At 40.0% G+C, this 20,077-nt stretch overlaps 1 protein-coding gene across 3 annotated transcripts in view; it reads left to right on the forward strand.

Moving 5' to 3' along the window:
* The window catches only part of LOC138763967 (dihydropyrimidine dehydrogenase [NADP(+)]-like), a 1,056,199-nt gene that overhangs the window by 854,860 nt on the left and 181,262 nt on the right, over nucleotides 1–20,077 (forward strand). For all 3 annotated transcript variants that reach the window (XM_069939063.1, XM_069939062.1, XM_069939064.1), the window contains exons 17-18: nucleotides 1,624–1,744; nucleotides 2,029–2,148. In XM_069939063.1, the coding sequence (XP_069795164.1) occupies nucleotides 1,624–1,744; nucleotides 2,029–2,148 (241 nt within the window). The remainder of the gene's footprint in view (nucleotides 1–1,623; nucleotides 1,745–2,028; nucleotides 2,149–20,077) is intronic.

The following is a 20,077-nucleotide window of genomic DNA, read 5'->3' on the forward strand; positions in this document are numbered from 1 at the left end:
GTTTATTCTTGTCCTCCATACCAGGCAGTGATGCAACCATCCAGAATGCTCTCCTCAATACACCTGTAGAAGTTTACGAGAGTTTTTGGTGATATACTGAATCTCTTCAGACACTTCACAAAATATAGCCATAGGTGAGCCTCCTTCCATCAACATGGAAGCTTCAGGACAGATCCTTGGAGATATTGACACTAAGGAATGTTAAGTTCTTGACCCTCTCCTCTACTGAGGTTGTTGTTGTTACACCATTCAACGAACTGATCTATCACCCTCCTGTACACTTCCTCATTACTGTTTGTGATTCTGCCGACAACTTAATGATATATTTCCTATAAGTGGGTGACCAAAATTGCGAGATAAGATTGGTGCCAATATTTATTGCTTGTACCTAGCTCCTTTGGTATTGAAGAACTGATTTCCTTTCAGAGGTCAGTCAAGAGCCAACCAGATTTTTGAGGTCTAGAGTCACATACATATCAAGCCAGACAAGGGCAGCAGACATTCTTTCTACCTGAGAACAGTGTAGCTGCAAAACTTACAGGTCTTCACGGCAGTCCATTAATTTTTTAATCACTGATACAAAATCTATTAATCCAGATCCATTAACTTAACCAAATTTAAACCCCCCAGCTGCCACGATGGGACTTGGAATCAGGCTCATTGAGAACTGCAGCATGGAAATAGTCACTTTAACCCTCCCAAGTCTACATCAACCATCAACCACCTACTTATTCTAATCCTGCATTAATCCCATTGAAAAACAAAATCTCCTTACATTTTCATCTCTAGATTTTATAACTCGTCGCGAGGCCAATTCACCTCCCAACCCATGTCATTGGGATTTAGGGCAAACCAGAGGAACCAATCACTGAGAGAAAGTGAAACTGCACACAGATAGTACTTGAGGCCAGGAATGAACCCAGTTTCTGGGTGTTGCAAGGCAGTGGTTCTATGAGCTGCATCACCACACGTATGAATAGAATTCTAGTCCAGATTTTACATTACCAGTCCAATAAATTAATTACAATATCACTGAAAAAAAACAAGACAAACGTGCTAAAATTTCCTTCAACAACCTAAAGTGCCACATTACGACCAACCTCTTCACAACTTACAATGTAATAGACTGGCAACTCTCAAACCTGGTAAAATGATTCATGGACAACAAATTGAAAGAAAAATGAATCCAATCATTCGAGAAAGCGGGGGAGCAGCAGTTTGCAAAAGAAAAAAAGCAGTTATAATGTCAGCAATTATTATTTTTTTCTTTTTAGGAAAGGAGGTTTATTAATAACTGTGCCTTCAATACCTTAATGGATCATTCATTGTAATCACCTTTGCTAATCAGTATTAGCTACAAGTAGGCAAGTAATGCTATTACTGCGATAATGGAGGCTGATTCATTCAGCTTATTCAGTACACAAGGAAAATGCAATTGCATTAGATGATATTATTACTGCTGTTTATTGCTGTGATCTGAGGATCAAATAATGAGATGGTTGTAGTCCCTTCAATGTTGCACACAGAGCAGTCAGACTGGCAGCATGAAGCTATGTCTGTCTCTGTGCACAGCTTTATCAGATTAGTTTCTCATCTAGCTTTGTAACTGACCCATTTGAACAGGATCCAAAACTGGTGCAAAACATCTGCCGATGGGTGCGACAAGCTGTTAAGGTTCCATTCTTTGCCAAGCTGACCCCGAACGTCACCAACATTACAAGCATAGCGATTGCCGCTCAGGAAGGTAAGAAGCTGGCATTGGCAACTGAATGCACAGAGATTCATCTCATGAGCAGTTACTTTAAATCTGTTTTATATCGTCCTTTTATATAACATTTTTAAATCGCTTAAGTACTTCAATTATAAAAACACACTTTTTATTGCATTATGGTACCTGTCATTTTGCTAAAGTCTGTGCCACTAACTTTGAAATGACTCTTGTCATCCATTCTGCAACTATTACATTGCAATCCAGATCAAAAGTTATTATTCTGCGGATTGGAATTTAAGTGCTCTATTTTCTCACAGGTGGTGCAGATGGTGTGACAGCAATCAACACCGTCTCTGGGCTGATAGGAGTACTTGCAGATGGTACACCTCTGCCTGCTGTTGGTAAAGACAAACGAACCACATATGGCGGTGTGTCTGGTAAGTATTGCCCTAACCATGTGTCTATGGTGGCAATCTAGAATATAATCTCTCTTCCAACATTTAAGATTCCTTGTTGACTGCTGATCAACCTAGCTAATCATGGAAAGGTTTGACTGTGGAAGGTCTTCCAATAGCTATTTCCTTTATTAGCTTGATGGGTTGGAGCAAGTTAATGGACAATCAAAACTACATTCAAGCCTTCCTTGGAGAAAATTATATTGCCATCAATTTTAACATCGTCTGAGGAAATACAGACCACATAAACTTCACATTATTCTTGTCTGCACTATATTTCAATATGATTTTTTTAAACAATCTGCAATTTAATAACCATTGCTGTCATTTATAATCAAATGTTCTCTGTGGTGAAATAAATGAATAGAGTCTGTATGCATTTGGATTTAGATGGCATATTCTTTTTCAATTATTTAATTGGGTTTTTTTTTAAAGAAATATCAGGTTGCATATGGCATAATGATCAGGTAAAGTTAAAACAGGATTACAGATAATAAACAAGATCCTTATGATCCATGTTAGTGATTTTTAAAAAAAAATTAAAATCTATTACTAATTTAATTTCTAACCCCAACCTGAGTGATTGCTGGCAATGTCAAGGCATCTACTATTACTTTTGATACCAATAGGTTCAAAAAAAAGAGGAAAAAAATTAAAATCAAAAATAATTGATCTATAAATTTTGAAAATAGTTAAAGACAGAGAAGAACATTTAATACTCATTGCAGTAGTTGAACACCTAAATTTCTGTAGAGAAAGGGATGCTATCAAACCATTGTGTATGCATGAGCCTTCTAGCAATCAGGGAAGCAAAAGTGATGACATGGGATTGAGATGGAGTCAAAATTAAGTCCGTTGGTGCACTCACTCCAAAAATAGCAATAAAAGGGCTAGGAGTCAGATTAATATGAAGAATTAAAGGTAGAGTATGAAATACCTCTTTCAATAGTTGCAGAGAGAGGGACACAACCAAAACACATGATATAAAATACCTTCTGGAGTTGTACATTTATCACATTTAGAGGATATATTGGGATAAAAATTAGCTAATTGAACTTTGGAGTAGTGGCCCCTGTGGACTACTTTAAATTGTAATAAGAAATGTCTAGATCAGAGAGAGGAGATGAATGTAGATCCCATTGAAATGCAAAACTGTTTCTAACAAGTTCTTTTAAAAATGAATAAAAGTAAATTTGATTTTAAAAAAATTACTTCTTAATGTTAAACTAGGGTTATTTGAATTTCACACCTATCAAATTTACAAAGTCCTTAATTCTTTTTTTTTAAAACACTGTCAACTTGTGTATTCATTCTTTTTTTTTCTTTTCCTTTTTTATCATTTGTCTGCCATGCATCTATTGAAGATCATTTTTTTTGTTGTTCTTGATAGATCGTAAGGTTGCATTTCAGAATTGTCATGCAGGAACCAAACAAAATCATATTGATCAGACTCCATTTGAAGTGGCATTAGAATTCAGTAAAAATCAGTTAATTTAGTTTATTGCCTGACACCCTCCAGTCCATTAACTAATAGTTGGTAATGAGGTTAAAAGCTGTGATAATAGATCACAAGCTTGTTGTTACTTGCCCTATATTAACCTTCAATGCTTATGTTTACTTGATGACATTAGACAGCAGAAAATGCCAAGTGATGGATTTGATGTACCGTACGACCATAGGTTGGCATTTCCACAGGATTGAAGTTTATGAGATGCTAATTTTGCACTTGGGAATTCCACCTACATTCAGGGCATCGCCGCACTTGCTGACTGTCTAGAAATGGGCTGTGACTTACATCAGGCGCGTTATCTCCTTCCCTCTTTGAGCATGAATATTGCCCTTAGTCATCATATTAAAACGAGTCAAATATATTTACTTTATTTCACTGCTCAGTTAGTTGCTGTCTGTTGATGTGGCAGGTTTCAGTTCATTGTTAATGTAGCTGATTATAATATAGACTTAGATGGGACTAGTGTACTATACATCAAATTAATTTAAAAAAAATAATTATCAGGAAGTACAAAGGAGTTGCATGCCAAGATTTCAATTTTATTTTAAATATTGTCTAAAGCCCAGAACTTTAAATCTCAAGGGCTGTGTTAAGAAGTGAGCTGTGAATTTAACCATAGGGTAACTACTAATGATGAGGAAACATTCGAAGATGAGATGACTGTAATGCAATCATTGGATTAGAGTATCAATCGCTCGAGTCCTCAGGGAAAAGGAAAGGAGACAAAACCGAGAAAGGAAAATTAGGAAAGGTGGGTGTGACTGGAATGTATTTTTTTAAACATCTCTTCTCTGTTCTCTGTAGTTTTCGAATTCAATGCATGTTTCAGCACAGTTGGTTTTTCTTTGAAGAGTTACATTTGAACTGTATGGTGTTTATAGGACAAGAAAGCAAACAACCATAGTTAGGACAGAATAAAAAAGTGTTTAAACTTTGGTATAGTTTTAATAATATCTTTGTGAGCTGGTGTTTAAGTTAACTTTGATAGATTTGAATTAGGCACTCTGGAAATATCAGGATGAAACAGGTAAAAAGGGATTGCTGATAAGGTGCTCCTTACAAGTCAGCATGTCCTGACCTCCAAGCCAATACTTTGCAGGGAAGAGATATAGGATACACTGGAGATCAGGCACCTATGCATCAGATCCTGTGCCCATTGTCAGATTAAGTATTCAAGAAGGTGCGGCCTCATTCATTTGAATGGTTACTGATCTGAATGGTAAAAGTAAGTGATTTAATTTTTAAATTTTCATTAATATTAATGTGTTTAATTAATTTACAACAGGCAAACATCTTTAAATTTTCATCATTTTTATTACTTAAATCAATTTGACTGTTTTTTTTAATTGGATTCTCAGTGATTTAGTTAAAAGGGCCTTATTCAAAAGGCAGAGCCACTGATCCACCACTTGAAGCCATTTGTGGATGACTGTTTCACATGTGGCTGCCGCCGCAGCATGTTTTTCAGCTTAGCAGACTTGTGTGGCTGCAGAAGATGGGCATGGATGCAAGGATCTCATAGTGGAGTGCAAATGCAAGCTTGTATGATCTGGTCCATAAATGATCATGCATGCTCTTCCGAGCAAAATCGAACAAGCTGACTTAACACAGTTCGCATCTTTGTATTCCTTCTGCAATCCAAGCCTGAACCTCTTATTTTATATGATTAAATTGAAACCCAAGCTTTTCTTTGAGTTTGGTGGTAAGGACAATATGGTTTGATCGCAATGTCCACCTATAATAAGGATTTCTCAGTACCTTTGGCACAGAATATGTGTGGATTAATGTCATAGATAAAATGATATTTAGTCTTTATCACTTTATTTCCCTGTTGAAGAAAAATTACAGATGACTTTTTACATCGCACTGTGAAGATCACAGTGTGAAGATGAAGTAGGAGATTAGAGCATGATTCTGAGGATTATATGATAAGTGAACCTACTGTATGATTAAACAGGAAAAGTTAGGTTAGGCAGCGAAAGTAAAAAATCAGAAATAGCAAGGAGGGTGAAAAGAGCAAATCTGAAGGCTTTATATCTTAATGCAAGAAGCATTTGGAACAAGGTAGATGAATTGGCTGTGGAAATTGAGACAAACAAATACGATTTGATTGGGATTACAGAAACATGGTTGCAAGGTGGGCAAGCCTGGGAACTTAACATCCCAGGGTATACCATATTTAGGAGGGATCGGCAAGAAAGAAAAGGGGGTGGGAGAAGATGGTGAGAGAAGGGACCGACACGATTGACAGGAAGGATATTAACTCAGAAGATGCGGAATCTATATGGGTAGAACTGAGGAATAGCAAGGGGCGGAAAACGAAAATGGGGGTGGTATATAGGCCTCCAAATAGTAATGTAGAGGTGAGGGAAGGCATAAAAAGAGAAATTAGAGAAGCGTGCAATAAGGGAACAGCTGTCATCATGGGAGATTTTAATTTACATATAGATTGGACTAGCCAAATTAGTAAAAATACTGAGGAGGAAGAATTCCTTGAATGTTTATGGGACGGTTATCTAGACCAATATGTCGAGGAACCAACTCGGGAGCAGGCCATTTTAGACTGCGTATTATGGAATGAAAAGAAGCTAATCAGCAATCTTGTTGTACGAGGCCCTTTGGAAAGGAGCGATCACAATATGATCGAATTCTCACTCGACATGGAGAGTGAAGAAATTAAAACCGAGACTAAGGTCCTGAATTTAAATAAAGGGAATTATGATGGTATGAGACGGTAGTTGAGTAAGATTGATTGGGTGGTGTTTGTGGGGGGGTTGACGGTGGATAGACAATGGAAAGCATTCACAGATCTAATGGAAGAATTGCAGAAATCGTTTATACCGGTTTGGCATAACTATAAACCAAAAAAGGTGATAACAAGAAAAATTAGAGACAGCATCGGGTCCAAAGAGAGACCATATCAATTGGCCAAAAAAAAGTACCACAACCGAAGACTGGGAGCAGTTCAAGATGCAGCAAAGGAGGACAAAGGGATTAATCAAGAGAGCAAAAATAAGTTACGAAAGTAAGCTTGCGGCAAATATAAAAACCGACTGCAAAAGCTTTTATAGATATGCCAAGAGGAAAAGATTGGTGAAATCCAGAGTAGGTTCCTTGCAGTCAGATTCAGGGGAATATATAATGGGGAATAAGGAAATGGCAGACCAATTAAATTCTTACTTTAGTTCTGTTTTTACAAGAGAGTATACAAATAACCTCCCAAGGATGTTGGGAAACATAGAGACTAATGCAAGGGAGGAACTGAAAGAAATTAGTATCTCTAAGGACATGGTCTTAGGGAAATTGAAGGGATTGAAGGCCGATAAATCCGAAGGACCTGATAATCTACATCCTAGGGTACTTAAGGAAGTGGACATTCAGATACCAGATGCTTTAAGAATTATTTTCCAGAACTCGTTAGACTCCGGATCAGTACTCATGGATTGGAGGGTAGCTAATGTTACCCCACTATTTAAAAAGGGGGGTAGAGAAAAAGTGGGGAATTATAGGCCGGTGAGCCTTACATCAGTAGTGGGCAAAATGATGGAATCCATTATTAAGGATGTAATAGCGGAGCATATGACTAGCAGAGAAGGAATCGGACAGAGTCAACATGGATTTACAAAAGGTAAATCGTGCTTGACAAATCTAGTGGAATTCTTTGAGATGGTAACAGATAAAATAGATGGGGGAGAGCCAGTGGATGTGGTGTACCTGGACTTCCAAAAGACCTTCGATAAGGTCCGACTGGCATGCAAAATCAAGGCTCATGGGATTTGGGGCAAGGTATTGATGTGGATTGAGAACTGGCTGGCAGATAGAAGACAGAGAGTTGGGATAAATGGCTCGTTTTCTGAGTGGGAGGCGGTGACTAGTGGGGTGCCACAGGGATCTGTACTGGGACCCCAGCTGTTCACAGTTTACATTAATGATCTTGATGAGGGTATTGGATGTAATATCTCCAAATTTGCAGATGACACTAAGCTAGGAGGGGTTGTGTGCCTGAAAAGGGGGTCAGGAAGCTCCAGTGTGATTTGGATAAATTGGGGGACTGGGCAGATAATTGGCAAATGCACTACAATATGGATAAATGTGAGGTTATCCACTTTGATAATACAAACCGGAGGGCAGATTACTATTTGAATGGCAATAGATTGGAAGTGCAGAGAGACCTAGGGGTTCTTGTGCACCAGTCACTGAAGGTGACCATGCAGGTACAGCAGGTGGTTAAAAAGGCAAATGGTATGTTGGCCTTCATATCAAGAGGGTTTGGATATAGGGACAAGGATACCTTACTGCAGCTGTACAGGGCCTTGGTGAGACCCCACCTGGAGTATTGTGTGCAGTTTTGGTCACCTTATCTAAGGAAGGATGTTTTTGCAATGGAGGGAGTGCAGAGGCGATTCACCAGGCTGATACCTGGAATGGCAGGAATAACTTATGAGGAAAGATTGCGCAATTTGGGATTGTACTCGCTGGAGTTTAGAAGATTGAGAGGGGATCTCATCGAGACATATAAAATTCTGGCAGGACTGGACAGAATGGATGCGAAACGGATGTTTCCAATGGTGGGGGAGTCCAGAACCCGGGGCCATGATTCGAGGATAATAGGCAAACCATTTAGGACCGAGATGAGGAGGAATTTCTTTACCCAGAGGGTGGTGAATCTGTGGAATTCATTGCCACAGAGTGCAGTAGAGGCAGGTTCATTGAATATATTTAAGAGGGAATTAGATATATTTCTTCAGTATAAGGGTATTAAATGTTATGGAGAGAAGGCGGGGACAGGGTACTGAACTTTAAGATCAGCCATGATCTCATTAAATGGCGGAGCAGTCTCGAAGGCCTGGATCACCTACTCCTGCTCCTATCTTCTATGTTTCTATGATAAGTGGTCCTACAGTCAGTAACTGAGGATTTAAAATGTATTTTTATTGCATATATTTCTGAGAAAATGGCTTGAAAGCTATTATTGTAGAATACATATACAGTTGTGATGCAGTTGACTGAATTCTGTCCCACCTGCCTCTTATTTTATCCATGAACACACTGATATTTAGTTTTGGTTCTGAGAACTAATAATTTAGCAAATTGCCTACATTAATATTGCACTTTTACCAATCATAACATTGAAGGTAATTTCTATTGGTCCCTCCTCTCATTCAAAGATGCAAGGAAATTATGAACATGGATCCATATTATAGCCAGCTAAATCTGCTTTGATGTGAGAAGATTAGAAATGAAGACCTTTCCAAAGAGTTAAGATAAGATTGTGACCACAGATCAATTATTATATCTTATCTGTGGATAATTTTGGTCAGAATGTCTTAATTTGTCACCACTAATACCTTGCTTAATTAAACTTCCTAATATAAACTACGACTATACTGCACTATATAGTCAGGAAGACGGATTCATCACAGCTGTCTTTAATGCCAATTTGCATTTCAATGTAGTCTTGCGCTCCAGATGTACCACCAGAGACCAGAACATTTGATCCCCATGGGAAATTTTTAATGCTCTTTGACACCGTGCTTTCAAAATGCAATTTTATCATTTGGTTCCTAGGCTGTTCACCAACTAATCTTTTAGTTTAACATTTAATTTATGATTGAAAAGAATGGAAATAATCTTTTACTGCTGGACTAATCTGAGCAATAATGCAAATATATTAATTTTATTTAAGCGTGTATAAAATCTCTTTACTCATCTGCCTCCATTATTATTTCCAAAAGAACATTTATTCCTCCTTTCTGAATATGCTAGCATGATAGGACATGATTCCAAAACCACCAATAGCCTTCCAGAACTGGTCTTGATAATGCAAGGCACTGCATGTATAATACACAAACAATGCTTGCTCACCAACAGCCCTGCTCCCTGTTACCCATTTTGGGTATTAGTAGGATTGCTGACATCCAGACCTTAAATTCTTGGCCCAACATGGACCAAAGAGTTGAATTTCAGAGGAAAAGTGATAATGAACACTTTGACTTCAAAGCATCTTTTGCCCAAGTGTGGCATCAAGGTGCCCATGTAAAATTGAGGCCATTGGGTATCAAGGGGAGATCACTCGAATGGTTGAGGTCAAAGGAAGAGGGTTGTAGTTATTGGAGGTCAATCATCATAATCCCAGCATGTCAATGCAGGTGTTCATCAAAGTGGCAAGTGGGATTATTTGTTGATGATTGCATAATGTTCAATTCCAATTCAGTTCCTCAGCAAATGAACCATGCCTGTGGATAATAGTACAGCAATCAGATATATATTGATGGACACCAATTAATTCTCATGCCATGAAAGTGCTAACTAATGACCACATCCAACAAGAAACTCAACCACCTTAAGCCAAAACCTCCAGCATTAACATTCTGCGACCACCATTCAATTGGACCAGCCACAATATTGTGGTGCTAAGAACAGGCAACTTATGTTGAATGCCACGGCTTCTGACACCCCAAATCAGAAATGTAATAGAATACACTTCACTAGCCCGACTGAATGCATTTCAACAACTATCACCATCCAGGACACAGTAACCCCTGAATTGGAGCCCCATCAGTTATCCTGACCAATTCATCTCTCCACTATCAATGCTGAGTTACTGCAGAATGTGCCCTTCACAAATTCATTGCAGTTACTCACCGTGGCTATTCCAGCAGCACCCAGCAAATCTGTAACCTCTACTGCCAAGGACAACAAGGGCAGCAAGTGGCATAGGAACATCACCTGAAGCTGCACACCATTCTGACTAAGAAATACTATAATTGGTTCTCCCTCACTGGTAGGTCTAATGTTAAAATTCCCTCTCCAACAGCATTATTGGAAAACCTTCACCTGAAGGACAACAGCACTTAAAGATTGTTTAATTTTATTTTTAAAATGTTAACAAGAAAACTTTCACCTGAAGGACCACAGCACTTAAAGATTGTTTAATTTTATTTTTAAAATGTTAACAATACTGCACGTTAGAAGGCCCTTCCGGTCCATGAAACCCTTGCCACCCAATTACACCCAATGAATCTACCCACTTCATACTATATAACCATTTAACCAGTTACAACACAGAACAGGCCAGTTCGGCCCTACTAGTCCATGCCGTAACAAATCCCCACCCTCCTAGTCCCACTGACCAGCACCCGGTCCATACCCCTCCAGTCCTCTCCTATCCATGTAACTATCTAGTCTTTCCTTAAATGTAACAATGATCCCGCCTCAACCACGTCTGCCGGAAGCTCATTCCACATCCCTACCACCCTTTGCGTAAAGAAATTTCCCCCTCATGATCCCCTTATAATTTTCCCCCTTCAATCTTAAACCATGCCCTCTAGTTTGAATCTCCCCCACTCTTAATTTAAAAAGCCTATCCACATTTACTCAGTCTGTCCCTTTTAAAATCTTTAACACCTCTATCAAGTCCCCCCTCATTCTTCTATGCTCCAGAGAAAAAAGCCCTAGTCTGCACAACCTTTCCCTGTAACTCAAACCTTGAAATCCTGTCAACATTCTTGTGAAAATGTTGACAGGATTTCAAGGTTTGAGTTACAGGGAAAGATTGTGCAGACTAGGGCTTTTTTCTCTGGAGCGTAGAAGATTTTTGAGAGTGGGAGGAAGCCAGAGAAAACTAATGAACATAACGGAGAGGATGTGCAAACTCTTAGATAAGGAGATATAAGAGCAGGAGTAGGCCGTCTGGCCTGTCAAGCCTGCTCTGCCATTCATGGCTGATCTAATGATAGGCTTACCTCCAACCACCTGCCTTTTCCCTATATCCCTTAATTCCCTTCCTATGTAAAAATCTATCAATCCTTGTCTTAAATATATTCACTGAGGTAGCCACCACTGCTTCAATGAAAAGTGAATTCCATGGATTCACCACCCTGTGGGAAAAGCAGTTCCTCCTCATCTCCGTCCTGAATCTTACTACCCTGGATCTTCAGGCTATGTCTCCCAGTTCTAGTCTTCCCCACCAGTAGAAACCACTTACCTAACTTGATGTTATCTTTACAGAGAGCGCCAGATTCAAACCCGGATCATTGATGCTGTAAAGCGCTACACCGACCTCTAACTCTTATCACCAGCTTCTCATGGACATTTCAGGTTAGGAAATAAATTCTGGTCTTGTCGGTGATGCCAAGATCCTGAAAACTGAAAAAAAGAACTATATCTATTGAATTATTGTAGATAGCAATTCTAGCCAGTATCTTTTCATTCCGACCCAAATTAAACTACAGCGAAGAGAAAAAAAAAATCCTCAAACCTCACTAGCTGAGAAAAGGCTTGTTTCTCTACAAGGAAATACATATGGAGCATTGCAAGACTTCGGTGTAATATTTTCATTCTCAGTAATTACTGGGATCACAAAGAAATGTGTCATTTATTCTGATTGGTCAATGAGATTATATGTGCCCTAATATGAACATCACCTCACCCTTCAAGGTAATGCCCTTTTGTCTCCCTCATGGACTTAGCTAGATTCCCTTAAAACACATTTTGTCACTCACCTTATTCAATCCATGTGGTTCTGAATTTCACATGTAACCATCTTGAGTAAAGGATTTTTTTTTTCTTGAGTCACTAATGGAATTTTGGGTGATGCTTATATGTATGGATTCTAGCTTTCAACTAACTCCATGTGTGGAATCATATCCAGACAGATTCTACAGTCACCCTACATATTTTTATTACGTTTTTTCTGGAGAAAAAAAACTAAAACCTCAATATGGTTTCCTTCGGGGGAGATCCAGCCTGAAAAATCTGTTAGAATTCTTTGAGGAATTCATCCCCATTCACACTGGCACTTTAACCCAGTAATCAACAGCTAATCTGCCAGTTAACATGCCAGTGTAAACGCTCGCAAACCGGCACACAGGCATCAGATCGCCCCAGGGATTAATCGCCTAGGGAGGGTGTATCATCAGCGATTGGTTTTGAATCTGTGTACCGGTTAGCCCAGTGTGAAAGGGACAGAGGGCATGCAGGACGTTACTGCTGGAGGATAGGTGCCCCTTTGCTCTGAGATGCTGGGTAGTGAGTGTGAAAGGGTGCAGAGAACTGGTTAATATTGGTCCAGTGTGAATGGCAAAAATGCTAATTTGACCCAGTTCGTTGAACTGCCAATTTACTGGTCAACCAATGTGAAAAGGACAGAATTTACAAGTAGGCCAGACAAAGGAGAGTCAGTGGATGATGTTTATTTGGATTTTCAGAGAGCTTTTGACAATGTGCTGCACGTAAGACTGCTAAACGCGTGTGGTACTCCTGGAATGGTTTGGCCATGGGCAGAAGATTGGCAAAGAGTCGGAATAAATGGTGCCTTTTCTGGTTGGCAGCCAGTGATTGCTGGAATTCCATAGGGGGTTGGTGTTGAGTCTAAGAAAGGATGTTCTGGTTTTGGAGAGGGTCCAGAGAAGATTTTTCAACCATGCTCCCTGGAATTGGAAGATTAATATCTGAGGAGCATTTGATGGTTTTGAACCTGTATTCACTGAAGTGGGGGGAAACTCTTTGAAATTTACCAATTATTGAAAGGGGTAGTTAGAATGAACATGGAAAAGATGTTTCCAGTAGTGGGAGAGCTCGAACTACGGTTGCAGTCTCAGAATAAAAGAGCACCCTTTTAGAATTGATATGTGGAGAAATTTCTTCAGCCAGAGGGTGATGCATACATGGAATTCATTTCTATAGATGGCTTTAGATGCAGTCATTTGGGTGTACTTAAAATGGAAATTGATAGGTTTGTATGTAGTGTGTCAAATTGCAGGGAGAAGGGGTGGAGAGGAAAAATACATTAGCTATTGATGTACCATCAATAATCATAAAAGATTGAAGTTTTGAAACTATCAGGCTTTTATTAACTAATGACTGGAACAACCATCAACCTCATTGACTGATCGAAGCAAAGAGAAAGGGGAAGCATGCAAGAGGCTATGGGTAGGATCAGTCTCAGGAAGCGTGTCCAGCTGGCAGCAGCCGATCATGGCATAACAGTGGTTTACTACAGCCATAATTCAAATAGTCGAGCAGATTCGATGGCCAAATAGCCTAATTCTGCTCCTACATTTTGTGTTCTTATGATCTAGTACATTTTAGCTAAAAGCTCTCTGTTCTGGTACTTTCACCAAGTTCTTCAGCAACTTGCATCTGACTTGGCTAATAAAATACCTTTGTTTAGGTCCGGTACTTCTTTCCAGTCAAGTACTCGGTGCCATTTTTTTTCATTGTTTTCCTTACTAGAAAACAAAAAGGCTTGGTCAAACAGAGCATGTTGTCAATTGAAAATGCCAACACACTAATTACTTATGTTTAGTGCTGATGTGAAGATTCTTAACATTCAAAAATTGATTAATATGTGAGTTTAAGAAGCCTTCAGCTGCATGGTCAAATATAAACATGAATATTTTACTCCAAGTTAATCTAATATAATGCACTTTTAAGAACTGGAAAATGTAAATGAGCCAGAAAAATAGTTGCAGCAACAAATACTACATGCTTTTCTTCTGCCCATAAAAATTAGTCCCTGAGGACTACATTACATGGGATAAGATGAAGATGAACATTATTCGAAATGTTGAATAGTCAGAATATGGCACTATTACTCCAGGTATGGGTGCCTGACTTCCTGAAATGACTGAGGATAGAAGCATGCTATGCAAGTTGATGGGGTGAAGGGATGAGGAGCAGCCAGATGTCATGGTCCACGTGGGAAGCAATGACATGGATAGAAGTAATGATGAGGTCTTAAAGAAGGAGTATAGGGAGTAAGGAAAGAAGTAAAAAAAAAGGTCCTCAAGTGTGTTAATCTCACGATTGCTGCCTCTGCCAAACGCCAAAGAGGGTAGGAATAAGAAGTTGTAGCAGATTAATGTGTGGTTGAAGATTTGGTACAGGGGTTAGGGGTTCAGAATTGTGGATCATTGGGATCATTTCTGGGGAAGGTCTGACCTGTACAAAAAGGACGGGCTGCACCTGAACTGGAAAGGGACCAATATCCTGGTGGGCAGGTTTGCTAGAGCTGTTGGGGAAGGTTTTACACTAGTTTGGCAGGGGTGGCAACCAGAAAATGAGTGCAAGAATAGGGCAGAAGGTCAAAAGCATGATGCTATGTGATGTGAGTTTGTGAAGAAGGACTGTCAGGGGACATGTCTATTGCAACTCTAGGAGTATTAGGAATAAAGTGGATGAACTTCGAGCATGCATCAGTATGTGGAACTATGATTTGTAGCTGTTACAGAAACTTGGCTGGAGGAAGGGTAGGATTGGCTGATACAGGTACCAGGGTTTAGTTGTTTTAAAAGGAATAAGATGGGAGGTACAAGTGGGTGTGGAGTAGTATTACTGGTCAGATATGGTATCACGGCTATAGAAAGGGAAGAGGCTGCAGAGGGAGTGTCCACTGAGGTGAATGGGTGGAAGTCAGAAATAGGAAGGGAGCAATCACTGTGTTGGGAGTAGTCTACAGGTCCCCATATAGCCCTCTGGACATGGAGGAGCAGATAAGCAGGCAAATTTTGGAATGGTGCAGGAAATACGGGGTTGTTGTTATGGGTGATTTCAAATTTCCCAATATTAACTGGCACCTCCTTACCGCAAAAGGGAGAGATGGGATGAATTTGTTAGGTGTATTCAAGAAGGATTCCTGACAGAGTATGTGGACCAGCCAATGAGGGGAGAGGTCATACTGGATCTCTTTCTGGGTAATGAACCTGGGTCAGGTGGGAGCACTTTGGTAAGAGTGACCAAATCTCACTCAGCTTTAGCACAGCTATGGATAAGGATAAAAGCAGACAAAATGGGAAAGTATTTAATTCAGGAAGGGCTAATTGTGATGGGATGAAGCAGGAATTAGTCAGAGTAAATTTGAAACAGATATTTAAGGGTGTAAGCACAGAACTAATGTGGAGGAAGTTTAGGGACCACGTGTTGGGTTCAGGATAGGTTTGTCCCACTGGTTCAGGGAAAAGATGGTAGGAAATGGGAACTGTGGTTGATAAACCAGGTGAGGTGGCTAGTCAAGAGGAAGAAGGAAGCATACATTAGATATAAGAAGCAGGAAACAGGAACGGTCATGCAAAGTATATGGTAGCCAGGAAGGATCTTACGAAAGGACTTAGGAGAGCTCAAAGGGGGCATGAGAAAGCCTTGGCATGTAGGATTAAGGAGAACCCCAAGGTGTTCTATGCCTATGTGAAGAATAGAAGAATGACAAGAATGAAGGTGAGGCCACTAAAAGATAAAGGAGAGAACAGTTGCCTGGAGGTGGAGAAGGTTGGGGGGGGGGTCGTAAATTAATACTTTGCTTCACTATTCACAAGAGAAAAGGACCTTGATCAGTGTGAGTTCAGAATAGAACAGACTTGTGCACTGGACAATGTGGAGTTTAAGGAAGAGGAAGTGTTGGAACTTCTTAAAACATCAAGATTGGTAAGTCCCCAGGGTTGGATGCGATATACCCCAGGCTTCTGTGGGAAATGAGGGAAGAGATAACTGGAGTAGTAGCTATGATGTTTGAGTCCTCTTTGGTCACAGGTGTGGTGCCGGAGGATTGGAGAATGGCAATTGTAAACCCCTTGTTTAAAAAGGGTAATAGGGAGAATCCTGGGAATTATAGACCGGTGAGTTTTACGTCAGTGGTGTGCAAACTATTGGAGAGGATTCTTAAGGATAGGATCTATGGGCATTTGGAGAAATGCAGTCTACTCAAGGATAGTCAGGGTGACTTTATGAAGGGAGGTCGTGCCTCACAAGCCTAATTGAATTTTTTGAGGAGGTAACAAAAGAAATTGATGAGGCTAGGGTGGTAGATGTGGTCTACATGGATTTTAGCAAGACATTTGATAAGGTCCCCCATGAGAGACTTGTTCAGAAAGTCATGAGGCCTGGGATCCAAGGAACCTTGAATATGTGGATTTAAAAATTGGCTTGCAGGTAGAAAGCAGAAAGTAGTAGTAGAAGGAAAGTATTCTGCTTGGAGGTCAGTGACTAGTGACTAAGGATCTGTTCTGGGACCCCTGCTCTTTGTGATTTTTTTATAAATGAATTGGATGAAGAGGTGGAAGGATGAATCAGTAAGTTTGCAGATGATATGAATGTTGGTGGAGTTATGGATGGAGTTGAAGGTTGTCAAAGGTTTCAACAGGATATAGGCAGGATGCAAATTTGGGCAGAGAAGTGACAGATGGAGTTCAATCCAGATAAGTGTGAAGTGATTCATTTTGGAAGGACAAACCAGAAGGCTCAGTACAGGGTTAATGGTCAGTTACTTAAGAGTGTGAATAAACAGAGGGACCTTTGGGTCCAAATCCAAACATCCATTAATGTCACTGCACAGGTTGATAGGATAGTTAAGAAGTCCTATGGGATGCTGGGCTTCATTAATAAGGGGATTGAGTTCAAGAATGGAGAGGTCTTGTTGCAACTCTACCAATCTCTGGTGAGACCACACAGAGTATTATGTTCAGTTCTGGTCATCTCATTATAGGAAGGGTGTCAAAACTATGGAGAGGGTGCAGAGGAGATCTATCAGGATGTTACCTGGATTGGAAAATAAGTCTTATGAGGCAAGGTTAGTAGAGCTGGGACTTTTTCTCTTTGGAGTGTTAAAGAATAAGAGGAGACTTGATGGAGGTCTACAGAATTATGAGAGGCATAGATAGGGTTGACAACCAGGGCCTCTTTCCTAGGGCAGGATCACCAAACACCAGGGGACGTATGTACAAAGTTAAAGGAGGAAAGTTTAGGGGAGACATCAGGGGTAAATTTTTTACATAGAGAGTTGTGGGTGTCTGGAATGCCTTGTCATGGATAGCAGTTGAGGCTGAAACATTACGGTCTTTTAAGAGACTTCGACAGGCACATAGATGGATGAAAAATAGATGATTATGGGGTAGGAAGAGTCTAGTACATTTGTTTAAGGAATATATGGGTCGACGCCACATCGATTGCAGAAGTGCCTGTACTCTGCTGTAGCGTTCTATATTCTGTGTACTTCCCAAGAATTCATTAAGTACGTTACCAACGTGTACTTATTTAAAATTAAACCCATCTCTTAAAAAAAATTAAAATGATCAAGTTTAAAATGCCTGATCAATTCCTGAACAGTCTTGACAGGGAAGTTGAAACTGAGGCATGCCACCCAGTTTATGACCCAGTACAAAAACTTGACTCCAGTAAAGAACTAATGAGAGTTCAGGCCACCTGACCACCAATAAAACAACACAGTCAATTCATGCCTCTTTATTGTGGGGATATTTTGCAAGAATATCAGCTGTTTAACTTGTTGGATAACATACTTCATTCCCCCCCACCCCCACCACCCCGGTTCTGAATTGTGGAAACTTGTAAATTATGCATTAGCTTCTTGAAACCATCTTCAAAATCTGTTATTGCTCAAATACTAAAATACCTCTATAATCTGAAAACATTTTTTGAGACCCTTTCCATCCTCAACATTCAAAAACCCTCCACCACTCCAATGAAGATCTCACCATCCCTCTTCACTTTCCTTATGACTTGTGTGCTAATCTTTAGTTGTCCAGATGTTTATTGCTGACTGTGGTATCTTTTTTAGCATTTTTAACTTTTTATATCATTATGTTGCTGGTAAACATTTTGGGTATTTATAATCTATTAAAGGAAGAAAATTGATCCCTTTTATCAGAAATGTGTTGCAACTGAACTGCCTGGTACCTGAAATTTATGTAAAAAACCTGATAGTTCTTTGTCGAACGACAAAACTGCTTCTCCACCATGGAGTTGTAAGGACTCAGAGCTGACACACAGATTAAAAAGCTGTTGCCCTTTCAGCAAACACATCTGGCACATCAGGCAGGAGAGAAGGGCTCTTAAAAGTGGCAGGAACAATCAGTCACCAGAGACTTGGTTGCAGCTAAATTGCATGCAGAGCACAGCAAGAAGATTCCCAGCAGACTGTCATTTAAATCCTGCAGCCAGCCAATATACTCAATCCATTCACAAGGGGATCACATAGAAGGAACAGTAGGTTAAGTGTCACACATCTGAAACAACGCACATTCACCAAGAATATGCAGCGTGCCAAATAAAGCAGTCAACATTCACCTACTACATAGTACAGGAAATAAATGCCTTTCATTTGACTTAATATTGTCCCAAATATTTATCATTTTATTGGACGCCTATCACCCAATATTATCAAGGCTGAATATGGGGGTATAGGAAAAGGGTTTGGATTTAATTGTTTAGCTTGTTTCTTCAGAGAACAGTGCAGCCATGAAATGGTTTAGAAGGTATACAAAATTAAAGTTGAGTTAATTTTTCCTCACTGCCTTACAAGTATCACTGATATTTTCTCATTGGCATTTTCCCCCACTGATCAACGAGCAGCACTGTCTGCCTTTCGGAGCCACACTACAGCAGACAGCAACCGAGAATCTTCAGGGTTAGAAATTGTTCAGGAGGACCTGCTTTTGATCAAAACTGGCAAGTCACATAATGTTTTCCTAATAGCCCCTTTCACACCGCCAATCCCATGTGGGTTAACCGGCTAATTTAGTGGGTCCGTTCCCGGTAATCATGTGGTGTGAAATGTCCCAACCTGGCAGGGCGAGTTAAATCCAACTGGGCTCTGACACTTGCTTGGGGCAAGTGCCAGAGCCCGGCTGAGTTAACTCACTAATCACCTTCTGGCGGAGTGAAAGCCCAACCTACTCTGCCATTGTCACCACTGGATTCCAGGCTGACAATTAACCAGGTAAATCTTGGGAAATGCTCCCAAGTGCAGCATTCCTGGTAAGTTTTCCTGCTTCCAAAGAGGGTTGGTAATGTGAAGGGAATTTATTAACCATGTCTACACCTCAATAAAAGCTTTTTTAAAAATGCTGGAGACATTCAGCAGGTCAAACAGCAAAGATAAAGATATAACCAACTTCTCAGGCTTGTGCCCTTCATCAAGGTGTGAGCAAAATGTAGGCAAGTGTCAGAAGAAAAAGCAACAAAACATGGAATTCTGCAGACACTGTGATCGAATATTGGGTTTTTTTGAGTGCCTGCCTACATTTTGCTCATACCTTGATGAAGGGCTCAAGCCTGAAACATTGGATATGTATCCTTACCTTTGCTACTGTTTGATGCTGAGTTTATTGAAATGCAAAAGTCTGGAGATGCTGTGATTGTAGCAAAAACACACCAAAATGGTGGAGGAACTCAGCTGGTCTTCTCTAGCATGAAGATATACTGCCAATGTTACCCGTAGCAGGAAGCCTCAGAGAGTCTCAGAATTCAAACTATGGGGGAGAAATCCAGACCAACAAAAGGTGTTAATTGGATATGATAAGGGACATGGTAAGAATGTATCATATCTGAGCAAAAGGAAACAGGGAATGGAGAGACAATGGGGAAGGAGTAGGGGGGGGGGGAATGTTA

Source organism: Narcine bancroftii, chromosome 5, assembly GCF_036971445.1.
Source record: "Narcine bancroftii isolate sNarBan1 chromosome 5, sNarBan1.hap1, whole genome shotgun sequence".
Lineage (NCBI taxonomy): Eukaryota > Metazoa > Chordata > Chondrichthyes > Torpediniformes > Narcinidae > Narcine > Narcine bancroftii.